The sequence below is a fragment of the Mastigoproctus giganteus genome, chromosome 5 (genome assembly GCF_048544385.1).
Source record: "Mastigoproctus giganteus isolate SK-2022 chromosome 5, ASM4854438v1, whole genome shotgun sequence".
NCBI lineage: Eukaryota > Metazoa > Arthropoda > Arachnida > Uropygi > Thelyphonidae > Mastigoproctus > Mastigoproctus giganteus.
In genome coordinates, this window is record NC_143579.1 from 217,583,552 (window position 1) to 217,603,169 (window position 19,618).

General features: G+C 40.3%; 1 protein-coding gene across 1 annotated transcript in view; it reads left to right on the forward strand.

The window, feature by feature from the left end:
- Positions 1 to 222: 222 nt before the first annotated feature.
- Positions 223 to 19,618, forward strand: part of LOC150086111 (uncharacterized) — a 182,801-nt gene continuing 163,405 nt past the window's right edge. The window contains exons 1-2 of the mRNA XM_090374799.1: positions 223 to 276; positions 381 to 605. Of these exons, the coding sequence (XP_090230925.1) occupies positions 223 to 276; positions 381 to 605 (279 nt within the window). The remainder of the gene's footprint in view (positions 277 to 380; positions 606 to 19,618) is intronic.

The following is a 19,618-nucleotide window of genomic DNA, read 5'->3' on the forward strand; positions in this document are numbered from 1 at the left end:
AATTCAGCTGCAAAATGAACACACACGCACACAAACACACAAAAACATCTTTGAAGTTATTACAATGAAACTCCTCTGTCAGGGACTACAATAGTATATTGTTTCTATGCTTTTACAGCATCAGCCAGAATCTCATTTTCTTCTGGAACACGATATGTGTACCATTATGAGACCAGGAATTCCATTATTTTCAACACCAACCAAAACCCTAAACCGGTGAAGATGAGTGCTATTGTCATGATTACTGCGACGGTTGGAGAAGAGATATACATGCAGGTAAGAAATCATTTCGTTAATTTTATCAAGTGAGAGCTACATTAAATTACTGCAAACAATCAAATCTGAACAGAAGTAAATTCAAAGTTTTCCATTTTCCTCAGATATTCAACGTAAGCACCTTTAATGACGAAAGTGAACATAATTTATTACGTTTTGATGGAGATCTGATGACCTACCCAACTCGGTTTACTTTCAAGAATGGCCACGTTCTACAAGTCTGGTTTCATTTCCTAGAAAGTGCTCAGGCAATTAACACTAAATCGGCCATTTTGAGTGCTATTCAGAATACAGCAGATACTACTGACACAGACATATTTGTCAGAGAGGTAAGTTTTATCATAATTTTATGTTACAATATAAAAAATCAAGGGGAATAGAATAATTTCCAGATAACAGGATATTCAAGGAAAGAAGAGGTTACATAATGAAATTAGATCAACGGTTGGCATTAGTTCAAAGTAATTAGACCGACTCATCATAAATTTTGATTATTAACAACTTGTTAGTTAAAATAATTACTTAACAAAAATAGTCAATCATTATGAACAGGTTAGGCTATGACATTGATTAGTGCATATGCATCATTTCTACATAGTTGCTAATGCTCCTAAAAACCAAATAACAAACAAACATTCCTACATAGTGGAATTTTAAAACAAACTAAATTTTGTGCATTAAACATCATCAGAGGAAGGTAACTCCATGTTAAATCCTTCACGAGTTGCCCTCTTACACTTCGGATAAGTAACACATCTTCATTACAGAAGTCTGCTGTTACTTATTCTCAGTTGAGTTCCACCACTCAGATAGCACCGTTTCGAAGCTATTTGATCTCGTCAGTGGATAGGTAGGTACCAAATCGGCGATTTCAATTTGTCTTAAAATTCACCTTTGCATTAATGGCGCATTTGCACTAAACAGTATTATAGTTTGAATATTTCATAGTTTGAGGCTTTTAGCCCTAAAATTGCTTTAGTCTATGACAAAGGTAGTAATGTAAGCATTGCAATATATTTCAGATCGTCTTTAATTTCAGGCGTGTGATGATTTTGTGGTCTTAAATAATATGTTATGTTATGTTTACGTTGTCTTAATTCTCCATTCCTGAATGGCGATGCTGAAAATAGTATCCGATTTTCAGCATCATATATAGATTTTTCACAAAACGTCATGTTTACTTTTACATAAATGAGTTAGTGTTCAGTGAAACAGGTTGTTGTTGTTGTTGGATTTTAGGAGCATCGGCAAAACTAAAGCCTTGTTGCTCAGTGTATATTGTCTATATTGCATGTGTTCTGAGGTCGATTTTCTGTTTGCTAGACGAGAAAAACCCGAGTTTCGGGGAGAAAAACCATGTTACCCTCGCCTGAGACCGACTAACTCAGCCACGTTGTGAAAATGACCCATAAAAATTCCTCGAATCATCGACGGGATTCGAACTCAGGTCTTTTACACCTGGCGTGAAGGGAAGTACGGCGAATATACCAACTGTGCTACCCACGAGGGCCAGTATGAAATAGCATTGCAATGCTTACATTAAATGGCGAAAACCAGTGGTTATAAATTTCTCTAGGATAATTGCAACGCAAGAATGTTTTCGATGATCACTGGCTTTCTCAATTCTAACTGGAGCACAGTAGAGGGAGTGGATGTGCCACGTGAATTCAGGAATGGAATTAGCAAAGAAGCTCTCAACTAGCGGTGAGCCATTTCAGATCATTCTAAAACTCATCAAAAACGTACTGCTATGTTTATCAATGTTTGAATGGCTGCTGAAATGTGTATGTTCTGTATTGTACTTGTTTTTCCATGCATATGTGTTCTTTCCAATTTTCTTTATTTGTGACTATAACAACAAGGGGTTGTTATAAACAGACCAGATATTTTCTGTTATATCTGGAATATATTTATTATAAAGAAAAAAGTTAAACCGTTAAAGAATTCATGAGAAAAGCATATTATGCGCATTTTGGAAATAAACTTGGGGATCTGTACAAATCACGGTGTTTGCACAAAGTTTGAAGCATTCGTGTGAAGAGATGAAACAGTGAAGAAAAGGTAAGAAAAAGTGTTACCTTTTGGAATTCCAGTAATCTCGCGTGAGCCTAGAATCATATCGTATCGAATTTTCAGTCTGCCATAAGACAGTTCGTCTGCATCTGCTTCCGATAGCAACAACGATGACAATTTTCATTCTTACAATTCTATTAAACACCAACTTTTGAAACATAGTGAGCTTAGCGATTTGGCGAGGGATTTCAGTCTTCCAAAGCATTCGTCAGAGAGAGATTCCACCTCATACAGAGTATTTCTTAAGATGGTTCAATGGTTTTATTTCAACAATATTTCTGAATTAATACTTAAGATAGGAGTTGCAGTCGTCTATGAATAAGTGAACGAAGATTGGTCACTACCTGAAGTCAGAGAAGTTATCCTTCACAAAGGTAATTTATACGTATCCGTTCCCATTGCTCGTTCACTTTCACGAGTCAAATCTCTATAAGACACATAAATCTGGGTAGTTTCCTCAATAGTATCAAATATATGTCTCTAAAAAAAGTAGTCATCCACGTTTTTTGATCACGGATGGCTACGTTTTGGAGACAAATGTCCTCATATTTAGTTATCAGATATCCAATTATTGAGTGTTGCCATGTTTACTGTGCGAAGTGAAATACAGAAGCTATGGCCACGCTGAGTCACTCTGATGCCAGTTCCAAAAACATTGAAGGTCAAAGTTTGGTTGGTCATTTTCACTGTATATATATGACCAAGTAAACTTAAACTTAGGTATATTTGTATTTGTAATTCGTCACAAGGCAAATTGAACATCTGCCTTGTGCCGAATTTTGAGGTCTTAAATAATATTTAAGACCTCAAACCGTTAACATCACCACCGTTAACATCACCAGGAAGAAGCTTATAACTGCTATAAATGGATTGCCACCCACCGCAAGCGCAGGCCCTGACCTTGTGCCACAATTCATGATCAAGTGTCTCAGCACGTTTATCATCGATCCACTACTCTCAATTTTTAACCGTGTCTTAACGCAGCACTACTTTCCACCTCTCTGAAACAGATATGATGTGAGGCCACATCCTAAATGCAAAAATCTGCATCCCTCATTAAACAGTTCAGGCCAATCTCTCGCTCTTCCATCCTCTTGAAACTTATGGAGAAGGCATTACTTTCAACCATCACCAATCAAATCTTGCCTCAAAAACCCCCAAAAATTTCACTATGCCATTCCTTCCCGGAAGATCCACAGTCACCAATTTAACATCCATTACCAGCACCATTCTCAGAGCACTAGAAGCTAAAGCAGAATTTGCCGTCACGTACGTCGACCTGGAAGCTGCCTTCGACAATCAGCATTCCCTCGCTTGTTCACCTCCTAGAAAATTACTTCCACATAAAAGGTGGCATGTTGTGGTTTATCGCAACCCTGCTATCAGACAGAATCATTGTTCTTACAGCGGATCAAGATATAATCTCAAGAAAAATCACTGCGGGAGTTTCCCAAGGCGGAGTCCTCTCCGGAGCATTATTTACTGCAGTCATTATTCCATTTGTTCAAGAGAGAGAAGACAATCTACTATGCTGACGATATTAAGCTACATACCCAGATTAACCCGGGCGAACATATCTCAAAAATTAATGAAAACATCAATTGAAAGCTACACGACTTAGAATCCTATCTCCATAAATTTGGACTACTTATTAATCCTGCAAAATCAGCCCAAATTGTCTTTTCTTTGAAGCACCAACCCACTGAAGTCCAAGCTTCTCTAGATAGCATTCTCCTTCCAGTGGTAAATACACATACGGACTTGGGAGTAGTTTTCGATTGCAAACTGACCTTCAAGCCCCACATTGACAAGCTCATAACAAAATTCTGCAAAATGCGGTGGATTACCAAACAACAACTACTTCAAGTTAAGGATCTGGATGTGACTCGGCGGTACGTATACACCTCTGTATACTTCGCTGTGTTATACGCCTCAGAAATATGGGCATCTGCAGCCCCCACGAATATCAAGCGTGTGTACTCCTCCGAATACTGACTCCTTCGTTGGATCACACATAAATATCATCGTCCACCCCAGCAAAGAACAACTGCGATGGCAACCGCACTGAACTTTACCAGACTGCCAAACCTTGTAATGGAAAGACGCCTCACACTAACTGCAAAAATGACCACTGGAATAATCTCGGAGCCAAACATATGGGAACTGTGCAGCTGGAGAATCCCTTAACCTTGGCTGAGGTCAGCTCCAACACTTATAGTCAACCATAATAGACTAGCAGTTAGCGAACGTTTTCTCCCCAGGCAGATGCTCGCTACAATCCAAGCAATCAACGGCGACCTCTAAAAATTTGCCAAGGATCGCAAATACCGGAGAGAGATCCTTGATGACCTAAACTCAACCAGGCAAACTGCACAGTAATATCTCAGTATAATAAATTTAAAAAGGATGTCTGTATAATATTGTATATAATGTCAAAAATACTCAATATATTCATAATATCTTTATGAATATATTGTGAATAATTTAACTTAAACTTATTACATTGTTGGCCCTGGGGGATGAACCCGAACTTCGATGTGGGCCCCGTCCTCAAGGCCTTTGTCCACCAGCCAATGTGAAGCCCATGGCATTCCTGCCGTGAAGTGTACATTGTATACATCCTTTTGTACACAATAAAGATTATATATATATATATATATATATATATACACCGATGAGCCAAAACATTACGACCAGCAAGTCGTTATGCAAATCGAAGCAACTCTAGGTGAACTAAGGCGCGTGCGTGTGTTGGGACGCGGTATAAAAAACGCCTGATACTGAGCTCCGTTAATCAGTGTTATCATGTTCTTCAGATGGGAAAGGCAGCGGACTTAAGCGAGTTTGACAAAGGCCAAATTGTAACGGCCAGACGACTGGGTAAGAGCATTCATATATTCGTATGTTAAAATTAGCGGACCCCAGGGTTTCCCCCATTAGCCACTCGTAAACGTCTTGTGATGAAGCCAGTGAAAATGCCGGCCATGCAAGGCAGCCGGGATCAAATTACATCTTGCCACACTTACAGAGGTCAAGTCTCTGGGTCAGAGCATTTTTTTCATTCATTCATTTATTAATTACACACAATATGCAGTCTCAAGATTATGTACATCAAAGTATATACATGATTTATATACAAGATATATTTACATATAATTATATGCTCTGTACATATCATTAAACACTCGTGTGTGTGTGTGTAAGTGTGTTCTTTAATCAGGGTAGCTCCCAGGCATAAGCCCAACTCTACCTTGAAAACTTGTAAATATGTAGTCTTTAGAAAGCAGGCCTGGAAAAGTATTTTAAATTACCTGGGTCTGATTTTACTGTTGCGCAATTCGCGCATGAAATCTCGCACCCACTGGAGGTAATGCAATACCAGTGAGTGCCAGCAATCCCACGCCCCGGGTTGCTCATACCAGGGAGCCAGCAGGAAAAAAATAATAATAAAACAACAATAATATTCAATAGTCTGGATGGCACTACTATAAACTTCAAAAAATCACGGTTCGGCTGAATATTTCCTCATTTGCTGTTCTACATGCACAGGAACTTCCAAACCTAATAAAGGTACTGTCCAGCAAATCTCCAACTATACGCTATGGATAATAGAACCACTAGAGCACCAGGCCCGACGCAATGAATCAGGTCCAGCACACCAGACTCCAGAAAGGAGTATTCATGATCGCAGCACAAAAGACAACTAACCAGAGCACCAGACCCAACACCATGAATCAGGTCCAGCACTCCAGCTGCTAGCCAGAGGTAGAAACCAATAGTGAAACTCCATGAAGACAATCCAGTCACCAGATTTGCCTCTCAAAGAACAGTTCTACTTGCAAAAAGAGCAGCTGAAAACTCGTGAAATGAATTAAAACAGTCACGATTTGCAATAAGTAAATGTACTGTATCAAACGATAAGCCAGTAATATATGTGCCATCAAAGTCTGCCTATGGTCTTCATACTCCCAACGTAAAAAAATTATATGCATCCAACTCTCCTGTTGGCCACATGTACAGAAAGGATCTGTCTCCAATCCTCTCTCATATAATTTGACCCTAAGTGAGCCATGTCCTGTTAACAAAAAAGAAGTATACATAGAAGGCGCAAACCAAAATACCACGGTTTTTGACAAAGCACAGTTCACCTGGGGAATATATTTCCTTGTCACAGCTCCAACATCACCACTTTCCCATTTGGTCTGCCATAAATCCATTAATTTATACCATATTCGTTGTTTTTCTTCTTTAATATTATTCTCTGAATCGATTGTGATTCAGAGCATATCTGAAATGGCTCGCGGTCAGCCGTGGTTAGTACCTACCAAAAGTGGTCTGAGGAGAGAAAACCCACAAACCGCCGGCGAGGTGTTGGACGACCACGACTCATCGTTGCTCGAGGTGAAAAAAAAAATCAAATTACTGTATTAGGGTTACCCGTAAATGATTACATTAACCCGTATTCGTGTCTGTAAATTGCGTGTGTTCTCTGGTCGATTTGCCTGTTTTGCTGGACGAAAAAACATTAACCCGTATTCGTGTCTGTAAATTGCGTGTGTTCTCTGGTCGATTTGCCCGTTTTGCTGGACGAAAAAACCTCAGTTTCTGAGGTAAAAAACCTTGCTATCTACGCCTGAGACCGACTAACTCAGCCACGGAGTGAAAAAAGCCCACTAAAGTTCCTCGCGTCATCGACGGGATTCGAACCCGGGCCTTTTCCACCCGGTGTGGGAGGACGGTGACGATACCACTATGCTACCCACGCAGACTTGCTCGAGGTGAGCGAAGGCTCTCCCGGATGGTATGTGCGAACAGAATTGTATCAAACGATAAGCCAGGAATATCGGCTTAATGTGGCGCAACTCGCCGGTAATTGGAATGCTGGTGACGGGAGTAATGGTCACAACACACATAGTGGACATAGTGTTTTTTGTTATGCGGTTCCGGTGGTTTCCCACAAATCCGCGTTAAATACTCTGTTAACATAGCAAAGCCAGTCAGTGTGGGTTATGTGTGAGTAGTGTGTTGTTTGTGTTGTTTGACTGGCCTCGTTACTGGGAGGCGCGATCACCAGGAAGGAGCCTCCCAGCATCCGTCCACTGGCACGAGGAGCCGGACCAGGGAGTAAAAGACATCTGACGGGCCGTCCACACTCTTGCAGGAGCGAGAGTGGGCAGGGCCAAGGAAAGAGCGGAGAAGAGACAGGAAAGTGGAAGACAGACAAGATAGCGAGGATGACAGAGCGTAGGCATCCTCCCAGGCGAAACGGAGCAGGAAGAGTGCTAGGTGCAGTTGTGGGAGTCCTGGAGAAAGACTGTGGGTAGGAAGAAGAGAATAGGTAAAGTTCAAATTAAAGAGTCCAGGATCGTCACAATGGAGAATCACGGAGCGGCGTACAGGGCTGTCCGCCATTTGCAGTTTCATGTCTGGAAGTTTCCGGTGCTGGGTATCAGTTGCTGTCTAGAGGAGGTTATCCAGGAGTAGTGTTCGGGAGTTGCAGGTGATGCCAGCGACGACGAAAGACCTCGTTGGCATAACTGGTCAGTGCACGGAAGGCATCATTAGATTCCAATAACTTGGTTTCTGGCCGAAGTGATGTAGTGTGGAGGTCTAGGAGTAGTTGGTTTCTTAGATCTAAGTATACATTGCATGAGTGCATCACGTGATCCCAGTCTTCAGGTTCTCCGCAGGTACAGAGGGCATCCTCGACTAGGCCGAACTCTAGAAGGCGTCTCTTGAAGGACCCGTGGCCAGTTAATAGGAAGGAAGCATAGACGTTAGGGAAGAACCAAGTGGAACGTTGCTTGTTGATGAAGGTTACCACAGGAAGGAAAAGTTTAGTAGTTGCACCAGTTGTGGAGTTATTCCAGCGGGTTTGCCATAAGTTTATGAATTGTAGCCACACACGTTTATGTTCCTGTTTGATGTCGGTATCGGTACGGGTTTGAATAGTGAGGAATTCAGCTTCCTTCACAACACACAGTACATCGAACCATGCTGAAAATGGGGCTGCATAGCCACAGGCTGCTCCGATTGCCCATGATAACCACGGTTCACCAGCGCCAGCGCCAACAATGGGTAAGCGAGTATCGAAACTGGACCTCAAGTGATTGGAAGAAGGTCGTCTGGTCTGATGAATCACATTTCCTGTTGCACCATGTAGACGGCCGGGTACATGTGCGTCGTTTACCTGGGGAAGTGATGGCGCCTGGATGCACTGTGAGACAAAAAAAAGCTGGTGGCGGCAGTGTCATGCTTTGTGCAATGTTTTGCTGGGATACCCTGGGTCCAGTCATCCATGTGCCAGGCACTCTGATGTCTACCACCTTCCTAAACGTTGACATCTGGAGCAGGCACAAAGATTGGCACTCTTAACCATGTCAAGAGCATGCGAACAACTTCAACAATGGCGTTACAAGCTCTACTAGGGAAAATGCTGGCACCAGGGGTTCCCCCATCTCTGCGTAGTTTTCATTGTGGGTGTACCAGTTCGCTGGGAATGCCAGATATTTAAAGTGTGTGGATATTGTTATTGTATATGTGTAGTACCGTTGTGTGTGGATATTGTTATTGTATATGTGTAGTATCCTGTACCGTTGTTCATCTACTCATTTAGCCACTGGACCCGGCTGTGGCCCAACATTGCCCTACCTACGCCCGTGGAGGCACACCAGCAACCCAGTAGTTTTAGTGGGTAACACCACAATGAAAACTACGCGGAGAAGGGGGAACCCCTGGTGCCGTCTGACACTAAATACACCTTACACCTTACCTAAGCATCATTGCTGACCAGGTACACCCTTTCATGGCAACGGTCTTCCCCTCTGGCAGTGCCATCTTTAAGCAGGATAATGAACCATGCCACACCTCCCGGATTGTTCGAGACTGGTTCGTGGAACATGAGGAAGACTTCCAGGTATTGCCCTGGCCTCCAAGTTCCCCACACATCAATCCCATCGAGCATCTGTGGTTTGTGTTGGAACAGCAACTCCGATCTGCGGCATCTCAACTACGGACCTTACAGGAGTTAATGGATCAATTCCTCGCCGGATACGAGCTGTTTTGGCTGCACGTGGACCAACATCATATGAGGTAACTAGTCATAATGTTTAGGCTTATCAGTGTATATGAACTATCTCAGAATACATTCAGTGATCACTGAATTATGAACACCGACCTAATACCATGTTGGGTCACCGTTCGCACGGATGATAGCTGCTATTCACCTACGCATTCACTCCGCTAGATGTCTGAAAACGTCCATAGAAATCTGCAGCCATGCTGACTGCAAGGCTTTCCACATTGTCGCAAGAGATAACTGTTGCATGTCCATACGCCTCACTTCCCATTCCAAAACAGCCCACAGATGTTCAATTAGAATGAAGTCAGGCCAACTTTGAGCCCAGTCACGATGGGTGATATCTTCACTGTGTTCCTCAAACTATGCACCCCGATGATACGGCGTATTATCATCTTGGAATATCCCATTTCTGTCCGGGAAAACAAACAACATAACAAGGTGCACATAGTCTCCTAAGGGATGCTGGTAGACCTTAGGAGGCTGGTAGACTGGTGAAATGGATTAACATTTCACCAGTGAAATGTTAATCCATACACACTACGGGTCCTAGTTCTTGCAAGCAAAACATGCCCCATAATAAGCAACCACCACCTGCCTGAATAGTGGGCACCAAAACACGATGGGTCCGTGGACTTGCGTTGCTTGTGCCACATACAAAGTTGTCAGTTGGCGAGTTGCACCAGGTATTTGGAATCATCCGCCCAGTATAATCGTTTCTCATCCTCCAGTGTCCGCTGCAGGATGGGAAACACTCGTTGACATCACAGAATTCGCTGTCTACGATGATCAGAAGCGAGAAGAGGGTGTCTCTTGGGTCGTCTGCTGTGCAACTCCATATGTCTGGGTGCCAGCTTGCTGGCATGGGGTTCTTTTGAATGGTCCCAAACTCTCTTTAGACATTCTGTGCGTGACTGTCGAGCTAGGCCACGGTAAATGCTCAGTTGTAGCCTGCCTCCCCGTGTTGTAGAAGGACACTGGGAAGGCGGCTCCCCAGATGATCGCTTCCTGGTGACAGATTGGTCAGAACAACTAAACAACACACACACAGGCTTCCCACTGCACGAACATAACATTACACACATTTATAGCCTTTTACAGAGTTCTGTAAAATATTGTTCTTGCATTCCCAATATTGTATTGCGATGTAAACTGTCTCACAGTTACCTGCGTTGAGCCTGTACAACACGCTGCACGTTGCACTTTCATTTAACTTTTAAATTATGTGAAATTTCTTAGTGATCCAACCAAGAACCGGTCTAATTTGGGTAACCTTCTATATAGATAACACGAGATATATATGAAAATAAGTTCTGTGCCAGATTTCTATTTGTCCAATTCCACTGAAATTTGAAATGGCTCGACAAACCTTTCTGAAAGATCCAAATATAAAATTTCATGAAAATGTGTCCACGGGGAGAAGAATGGTTACATAGGGACGGACCAATACGATGAAGAATACTAATTAAGATCGAAAGAGCGATAAATCTCAATATGTCCTACTAATGTTATTATTATAAACTATAAAAGGAACAAAATTCTCTCAACACTCACGTTAGAAAGAATATGTGATTATATAATTACAGTGTACGAATAAATGTCCATATTTAATATTAAATAAAATCAGTTATGAAAATTACATTAAAATTATATAAATAAATACTTATATAAATACTATATAATTTTAATATAATTTTCGTTATTGATTTTATTTAATATGGGACATTTATTCGTATACTGTAATTATATAATCATATAATCTTTCTAACGTGAGTGTTGAGAGAATTCTGTTCCTACATACAGGTATGAGGTGAAGAATACAGACTCATTTGCGAACGCGCCTAATTAGTACCACTTAATTAATCACTCCGCTAAGAGTAAATAATCGTTTTATAATAATAACGAAATAATCGATTTATATTAATTTTTATTTTAATTTAATTTGCATAACTGCTTATTACTAGGAGATAAATAAAACGAACGAAGACACTGTTACATCACGTGAGTATGTTTTAAGGTGTTTAGTAAAGTGTTAGCACATTAATCTGCACTTAATACAGTTAGTGTGCTTTATGGTTCTGCTGTGGTTCTGCTGAATCCCATATTAAGCCTTCTGGCGAGGAGGGTATAGAGAAGAAAATCTTGTTATTATTTTTATTTCGATTCAACCTTTACTTATTCATAAAATTATATTACAAGTCCACCAAAAAAAATTACTAGAAGTCGACAAAAGAAATCTTTAATGAAACTGCCAACAGATGGCACAACTAAAGTTTTCTTGGATGTTCGAATTCCCAGTGCCCTAAATCCAAAAAAAGTTAAATTAAATTCACTTAATCTTAGCAGAGGTAAATTATTATTTTCTCTATTGGGACAAATCAAATTATCTCTGAAACGAAATTTATTTTAATCCCCACAGACTGACATCATGGGCATCTGCACTACAAATTACAAGACAGTGGAAAAGACAAAACAGTTTATAAGAATGAAGAAGATAAAAGACCTTAAATCTTGTAGTCAAAGGCAAAGAATGAGCACTAGCATAAAAGGACAAAAATACCACAATTCCTGGTCGGTAAGTAAGAAAAAGGAAACATAGTACAGGTCTCCGATTTACATCGGGGATGTGTTCCTCGGAAATGCGACGTATATCAAAATAACGTAAATTGGACATGTTTTTACGTGTCCCATTAATATTTATAAGTTATAAATGTGAGATGCGTTCCCTTGATCAAATCTTTGGACTCCTCAATTTAATTTAAGATTACTGACTACTCCTTTCACACATATGTATTACACTGTATACGTAAATATTTATTATTTGCATATTGTATTAATCATACCAAATTATCCATTTTTTAAAAAGGCCAAGGACAGAAGTCAGGAGAAAATTTAGTTTCTTCTTATCCTAATATAGTGTATTACATAAGCGGAAAAGATCACTCGATCTTCGACTGAATTTACAGCTCCATTCCATGTTTGATTCATCTTTAACCAGATGACCTAAATATGGAACTTTTCCTGAAATCTTACCATTATTATTCCAACTCAACCAGATTCTAATTGGTCAATTCGGCATTGTACAATTCCAGCGTCTTCTCCGTGTTACTTACGTCCACATCGTCGAAGGCAATTTCATTTGCCAATTCCACAATATTTAACTCAATTTTGGACAGCCAGATGCAAATTACCACTGCTCTAGAGTACAAAGCAGTTCGGCTTACACCGTGGATGCACTCTGCCCATAAATTTCAACACATACCATTCATCGTAACCGAGTGACTTCCGCCTATGTTGCCGCAATGTTGTCTATGGATTTCTTAATATTGCATCCTCTCCAGAACTCTCAAACTGATGGCTGGTCCGTGTCGCCTGTCTCGGTGATCAGGTGCCCCATGGCACGCCAGACATAATTGGCTTCGAATATAGCTATCACCCCTTGGTCCATAGGTTGCAGCAAAGAATACTTATCGACATTAAAATGACTTGCACGTTGTAATAGAGGATGGCCAAGTATCATCACAAGATGGCCAGGCGCGTTATCAAAAGCAAGCAAGGGCCTGTTGTTATGATTCTGTCCCTACAATACTTCTTGAAAAAAGAAGAGAAGAAAAGAAAGTTTTTATATTCACGATTTAAATTTTTAAAATTAAAATTACGTTATATCAAACAACGTAATTCTGAACGACGTAAATCGGAGATCCTGTATTACAGAGGAATTACTGAAGGACATCATTCTAATGTACAGTAGTTATTTAATACTCGTGTAGCAAAGTAGAAATTTTCTTGCAGGCAAGACAAACCTTTCCGCTGCTGACAGATGAACAATTTCGATGCGATCAAGTTATTCAAGACTCTGTAATTCAACAAGTCACATGCAGTGAGAGAGGCCGCTTTACGTTGTACATGTCTCAAGATAACATCACCACAGTGGATGGGCAACTTCAACTAACACTATTAAGAAACGAAAGCACCCTCTGGAGCAATAAATGTAAATAAAAGGGTTTTTTTTTTTTATTTCATGGAATTAATTATTGAAAGAGGTTATTGACGATATTATAATATCTAGAAAATTACTGATGAAGTTATTATACAGAAAATTATTGAAGAAGTTATTATTATAGGAAATTATTAAAAAAGATGTATTATTCGATAATAACTTCCTATAATGGAAATATTATTATTATCGATGATTATTTGATTTAACCTATTTAGTTATGATAAAATTATTCTTATTATTTTTTTTTTGTTGTTGTTGTTGTTGTTTAAATCAATTTAAGGTACGAACCTCAACCCAAAAACGGTTTAAAAAGCCAGGGTGTTCGCTGCTATATTATAAAAAATATATATTAATAAAATATCATATTGTATCAATTTTGCTTTGTAAAATTATATAAATTACATATATTTATATAAAAGTTTATTTAAAATAAAAAAAAAAAACTTTGTAATACAAACGCCGATCTATATCTACAGAGAAAAATGTAATTTAACACATAAAAGGTTCGAAAAAGATTATATAAATATATGTAATTTGTGTAATTTTACATAAAACATAAAACAACGTGGCAAGTTATTGAAATAGAAAAAAATATTTCTATTTTTTAATAAATAGAAATATTTATATTATTATTTTAATATAAAAAAATTTCTGCTATTTTTGATTGAAAAAGGCGGGATATAAAACTAATCAAGACGTAAATATTTAGTATGATTGCATATGTGCTTGCAATTCTTAATTACTCTAGTAAAAATGTGACGGTTATATTAAATAAAACAAATGGAATGAGAATGAAAAATATTTATCATTTACATATATAAATTATTTTATAACTTTTAAATTATTAAAATCGTACTGAGAGCAAAATAATAAAATTTTTGGCTGTGTGCCAATAGATAAATAAAATACAACCAAAATATGGGATTTAGAAAGTACATTATCGTACTAAAAGTCATAAGACATCCCACTGATTTCAGGAAATTGTGAGCAACTACAAAATATGCAAATATTTTGACGTATAAAAGTGGTCAGACGTAAGCGTGGAAATCATTTAAAACATGTACACCCAACGATGAACACAAGAAACGAGGAGAGTTTCGATGGGAATAATAATTGGATGTGATATGAGGAAAATGTGCATGCTATTGCTTGGGACTGAGGCATCCTCAAATCGACAACTGGTAAAGTACTGAAGAAATTGAAGTAAATTCCATTTCTGAAGCACAATGGAACTAACTTCCATTTCCGAAGCACCTCAGGTCCTAAAGAATCCGAGCTTGGAGCTGTAAGTGGCCATAGGAAAATCTTATAAGTGTTTCCACGACAAGTTGAGAATTTTTTTTTTTACTTTATTAACTAAACAACAAAAAGCCCCTAGACAGAAACTGGCAAACCCGCTATATACATAAATACATATTAAATTATATACAATGATATACATAGTCAGAGCGATGTTAATTACATCTCATAAGTGTAATGAACATGTAACATGTCCACACAGCAAATCATATCAAGCAACTAATCAGAAGTATAAATTGTGGCAGAAGGAACTGCAACACAGCAGTCTTTATCTGTCCTAGGAAGGACGAAAACCACACCCAGTGGAGGTAGTGCTATACCAGTGGATGCTAGCTAGCCCATACCCACAGCCCCCCAAACTGGGGTCCCAGCTAAAAAAAAAGGAGATGGCAGGTGATATCAGTTTTTAGATATATCGATAGACATTGCAGGTGGTAGGTTGGCTCCTTGTTATTGAGATGATGATAAGACTCGAGAAGAGTTGCTTTCTTTTGGTGAAAACAGCAGAGGAGAATTGTTGTAGACCCAAGAACAACTGAGTATTTTCAGTCAGTGCCACTTCATTTCCTTCAGAAAAGTTGCTGACAGCAGTTTATAATGTAGATTTGCCTTCGTGGTACAGGTTGTAGTGATAAAGAATGTGCGTCCGGGTCTCCTCAGCACGACACAAGCCCAGATTGGTGTCAGACAAGCCAAATTGAAATAGTTTGGAGTTGATGAAGCCGTGCCCACTAAGTATATATGTTTTTTTTTTTTTTTTTTTTGGTAGTGGCCATAATGCACCTCCCAAGGTTTTTGCAGTACTTTGATCCAAACCCGAGGCGGGATTCGAACCTGCGACCTTTGGGTTGCCAGACAGGCCCTTTACCCACCTGGCTAGCCCGGTTGGCAAGTATATATGTATGATCTTGTTAAGCTGGCAGAAAACCATTGGCGAACATTCTTGTTGAGAGAGAAGGTAACTGCAGGAAGAAAAGAGCGGGTGACCAGTAGTACTGAAATCCATTCGTGATTGCCACACATGGCGCCATAAGAGGAAAACTCTATGGATTCGGATTGAGTGACCCCCCCCCTCTATGCCACTGCGGTCTACGCGAGACATGGGGGCGCTTGATGTACGACTGCCCACTGTACGAGGATCTCCGCTGCCGATTTATAACCACCACCCAAATAATGCTACGAGACCAGGAATATCTGATACTAACTGAAAAGGATACCTATAGTGCCTTCACTCAATATGCGCAAGACCTCTTCACAAGAAGGCGGACTCTCCCGCATCCACCACCGCAACAGCAACAACCATGAAATGAATCCTATGATAGCAAAAAAAGAAAAAATAAATAATAATAATAAAAATAAACCCATGATAAGAGGATCACACGAACCGGACCTGACCCACGAAAGTGCACACCAGATATGGACCTCCTCCGGACGGGTCACAGCCTCACGAGTGACTTTCTACTCAGCTGAATTCCAACCAGCCCAATGAGACCGCAGAGCTTTCTGCATATGGCAGCCATAATGACAATCGGTGCCGGCGCTCTTGCTGGACCCATCTTTCTTTCCCTCTCCCTTGGCAGTAGAGGAGGAGGCAGGAGGCTGCCCCTCCTGCCTCCTTCCCTACTCGCCAACCCTGATTTTCTCCTGGTGGGGCATCGGCATGCCCCCACTGACTTTTTACGGGGTCGTCTTCTCTATTGACCCCATTTCTTCTGTTTTTCTCCCCCAAGTCTTCAGTCTCCTCTCCCTCTCTATCTGCTCGCCAGCGTATACCCGCCGACCGGGCTAGCCGAGTGGGTAAAGTACCTGCCCGGCAACCCAAAGGTCGCGGGTTCGATTCCCGCCTCGGGCTTGGATCAAAGTACTGCAAAACAGGCCACAGAAGCCGATGCGCCAACAACTACCAAATCAAAAAAAAAAAAAAAAAAAAAAGCGTATACCCTACGGTCAAAATTTAATAGTTCCAAATTAAGTTCGCTCACATTTCGGTCTTTCAATCTAGCGATCAACCCACGCAAACTTCTTTTTTTAGGTCCTAGCCACTGAAATCTCAGGAAACTAGGTGGCAGGACCTGCCAGAGTAAACTACGACTACTGGATACCTGGTCTGCCTCCACGGGGCGAAGTGTGGGCAACGTCGGGCCTCAGCAGGGGTCTGGCGGCTAAATGGCCAGAAGAACAACGGTACACGACATCACACACCTCAAGATCCATATACTTTTAAATCTCTGGCCTTTACAGTGAACTGTATCACACCACAATGTAAACTACCGGAGATGGGGGAAACCCCTGGTGCCGTTCGACCCTAAACACACTTTACACTGATAAGTTCATTACAAATTCTCCGTTTCTCGTCTTTGATGTTAGCAGTTGGGTTGCATGAGATGCCGAGAATCTCGCCAGGAACTCCGTACTTTAAACGATAGCACAGTCCTTTGAAAATGACATGCAGGTCTTGTGGTAAGACTCCAACAAGGACCTGCAGAGCAGCATAAGACACTGTCCTGCAGGCCTGGATCATGAGCAAGCAGCTTAATCCTTGAATGGAGATGAGTTTGGAACGGAGTTTAACATTAACGGCTCTATGGAACCAGACGTTGTTATTGGTACGTAGCACACGCTCTTTGAGTAGACCGGGGTTCAAGCCCCTGCCTGCTGAATACGGTCGATCTGCCAACCCGCACTGGACCAGCGTGGTAGATTATGGTCCATTTCCCTCAGCATGAATTGTTGAGGAGGCTTCCATCCTGCAGTGGGTTGATAATGGCTGCACTTTACTTTTTACTTTATATTGCTGTATAACATAATAAGAGAGTTTTCCTATTTAGTCTCCAGTCCGATTTGGAAATGCGGATAATTGCGGTGCAGTGTCTTAATCTTCGACGCGAGGTGATTAATATGAGAGGAGAAGTTTAACCTGTCATCTAAAATTACGCCAGATGTTTTAATTCAGGTACAAAAGGGATTTGCTTACCGTCTATCTTTATATTAGGAGGTCTTCTGTAATCTAACTTGCCCTTAAAAACCATCAATTTTGTTTTTAAGGCAGATATTCGTTATTCATTTATACCAAACCATTTGATTAGCTCAGAAAGAGTTATATTGGCTGATTGTTCTAGTTGAAGACGCGATCAACCTGGAATTAGAACCAAATCATCGGCGTAGGCAGAGATATTGTCAGGTTTTTGCATGATCCAGCTGTCCAAAACCATGTTCCAGGAGAGGGGGTCCCAGAACTGATCCCTGCGGGCATCCTCTTGAGATGGTCCTTGAGAGAGACTGCTGTTTCGAGATTACTTGGATGAGTCTATTTTGGAAGTAGCTTCTAATAACTTGGAACAGTTTCTGAGAGCACTTGGCTTTGGTAAGACAAATGGGTGCGCTCTCCCACCAGAGGGAATCGAAAGCTCCCTCGAAGTCAATGAATATGGCCAGTTCATATTTAGCCCTGGAAGCTGATATGTGGTTAACTAAAGAGACCAAGGCATCTTCACAGGGTTTTCCCTTCTTGAAGTCAAATTGGAATGGAGACATTAAGTTTTGACCTTCAATTAAATCTGCTACTCTGGGTGCTAACAATCTTTCAAATAGTTTGCCAAGGTTTACCAAAAGAGAGAGGGGCGTGTATGCTTTGGGATCAGATTTATTTTTGTCAGGCTTGTGAATAATTTTGATCAAAGCTACCTTCCAGAGATTAGGAAAAATCCCTTCAGTAAGACATTTGTTGTACATTGAAGTATTTCTGGAGAGATTTAAGCAAATTTGAGAATTACAGCATTTTCCACAAGATATAAACCTGGACATTTAGGATATTTATTTTGCTTAGGGCCAGCTTTAGCTCGGGAAGAGTGAAGAGATCCGTTTCATATGAGGAGTGGTACGCTGAGTTGCTGTTCCTAATAGATAACTTTTTTGGAGTTTCTGTGGTGAGATCATCTAGGGGAAGCACGCGATCCAGGATAGTATTAACTGAGTCATTCCAGTTAGTGGTTTCTGTATCATTGTTCACTACAATGTTGTACACTTCATAGGAGTGAAACTTGTTTTTGCTAATTTTATATAATAGACCCCAGGGATCATAATTTCCTGTGGAGTGAACTAAGTATTGCCAAGAGGCAAGTTTTTGTTTTTTAATTGTATTTACATATTCTTTCCGCTGGCCTTTATAGATCTTTTTTAGTCTAGCGGCTTCTGGTTCAGGCCAGGACCTTCTTCGTTGAAAGTCTTTGCGTGCTTTTGTGTACTTTTTTGCGCAGAGTGGAAAGTTCATCTATCCACCATGGAACTGCAGTATGCTTGCTAATTTTCTTCTTAGCGGAACGTTCTGTAGCACGAAGTAAGGCAGCCTGTACATAGAATGCATATTCTAAGGCATTGAACAGGTTCAAAGAGCGGCCAGTGTCAACCTTAAAATACTGGTGAATTGAAGACATAAATAAAGGCCATCTGGGGTTTTGATAAAAAAATCTTCTAAGATCTTTTGGAGGAGGAGAAAGAGGAAGGAGAGATACCTTACAAGTGATTGCTCGGTGGTCACTGTGTAGTCAGTATGTATGGTCCAATCAGAAATCATCGAGGAAATGGCAGGCGTTGAAATGGTTAAATCAATGTTTGATTCTCCATGGATGTTTGAGAAGGTATGTGGTTGGTTGGGTAAGTTGTGCAGATTTAAACTGTAGGTGAATAAAAATTCCTCGAAAATCCTACCTCTGTTGTCCAAGACACTGCTGAATCATAAGAAATATTTTGAATTAGAATCAATTGTAATTATTAAATACGTGGGGTTTAAAGTAGCAAACACTTGTTCTAGATATCTTTGTGATAAATTAATATCTGCTGATGGCGGACAATACAGTGACAGTAAGTAGAATAAAAAAGTTGATGCACAGACT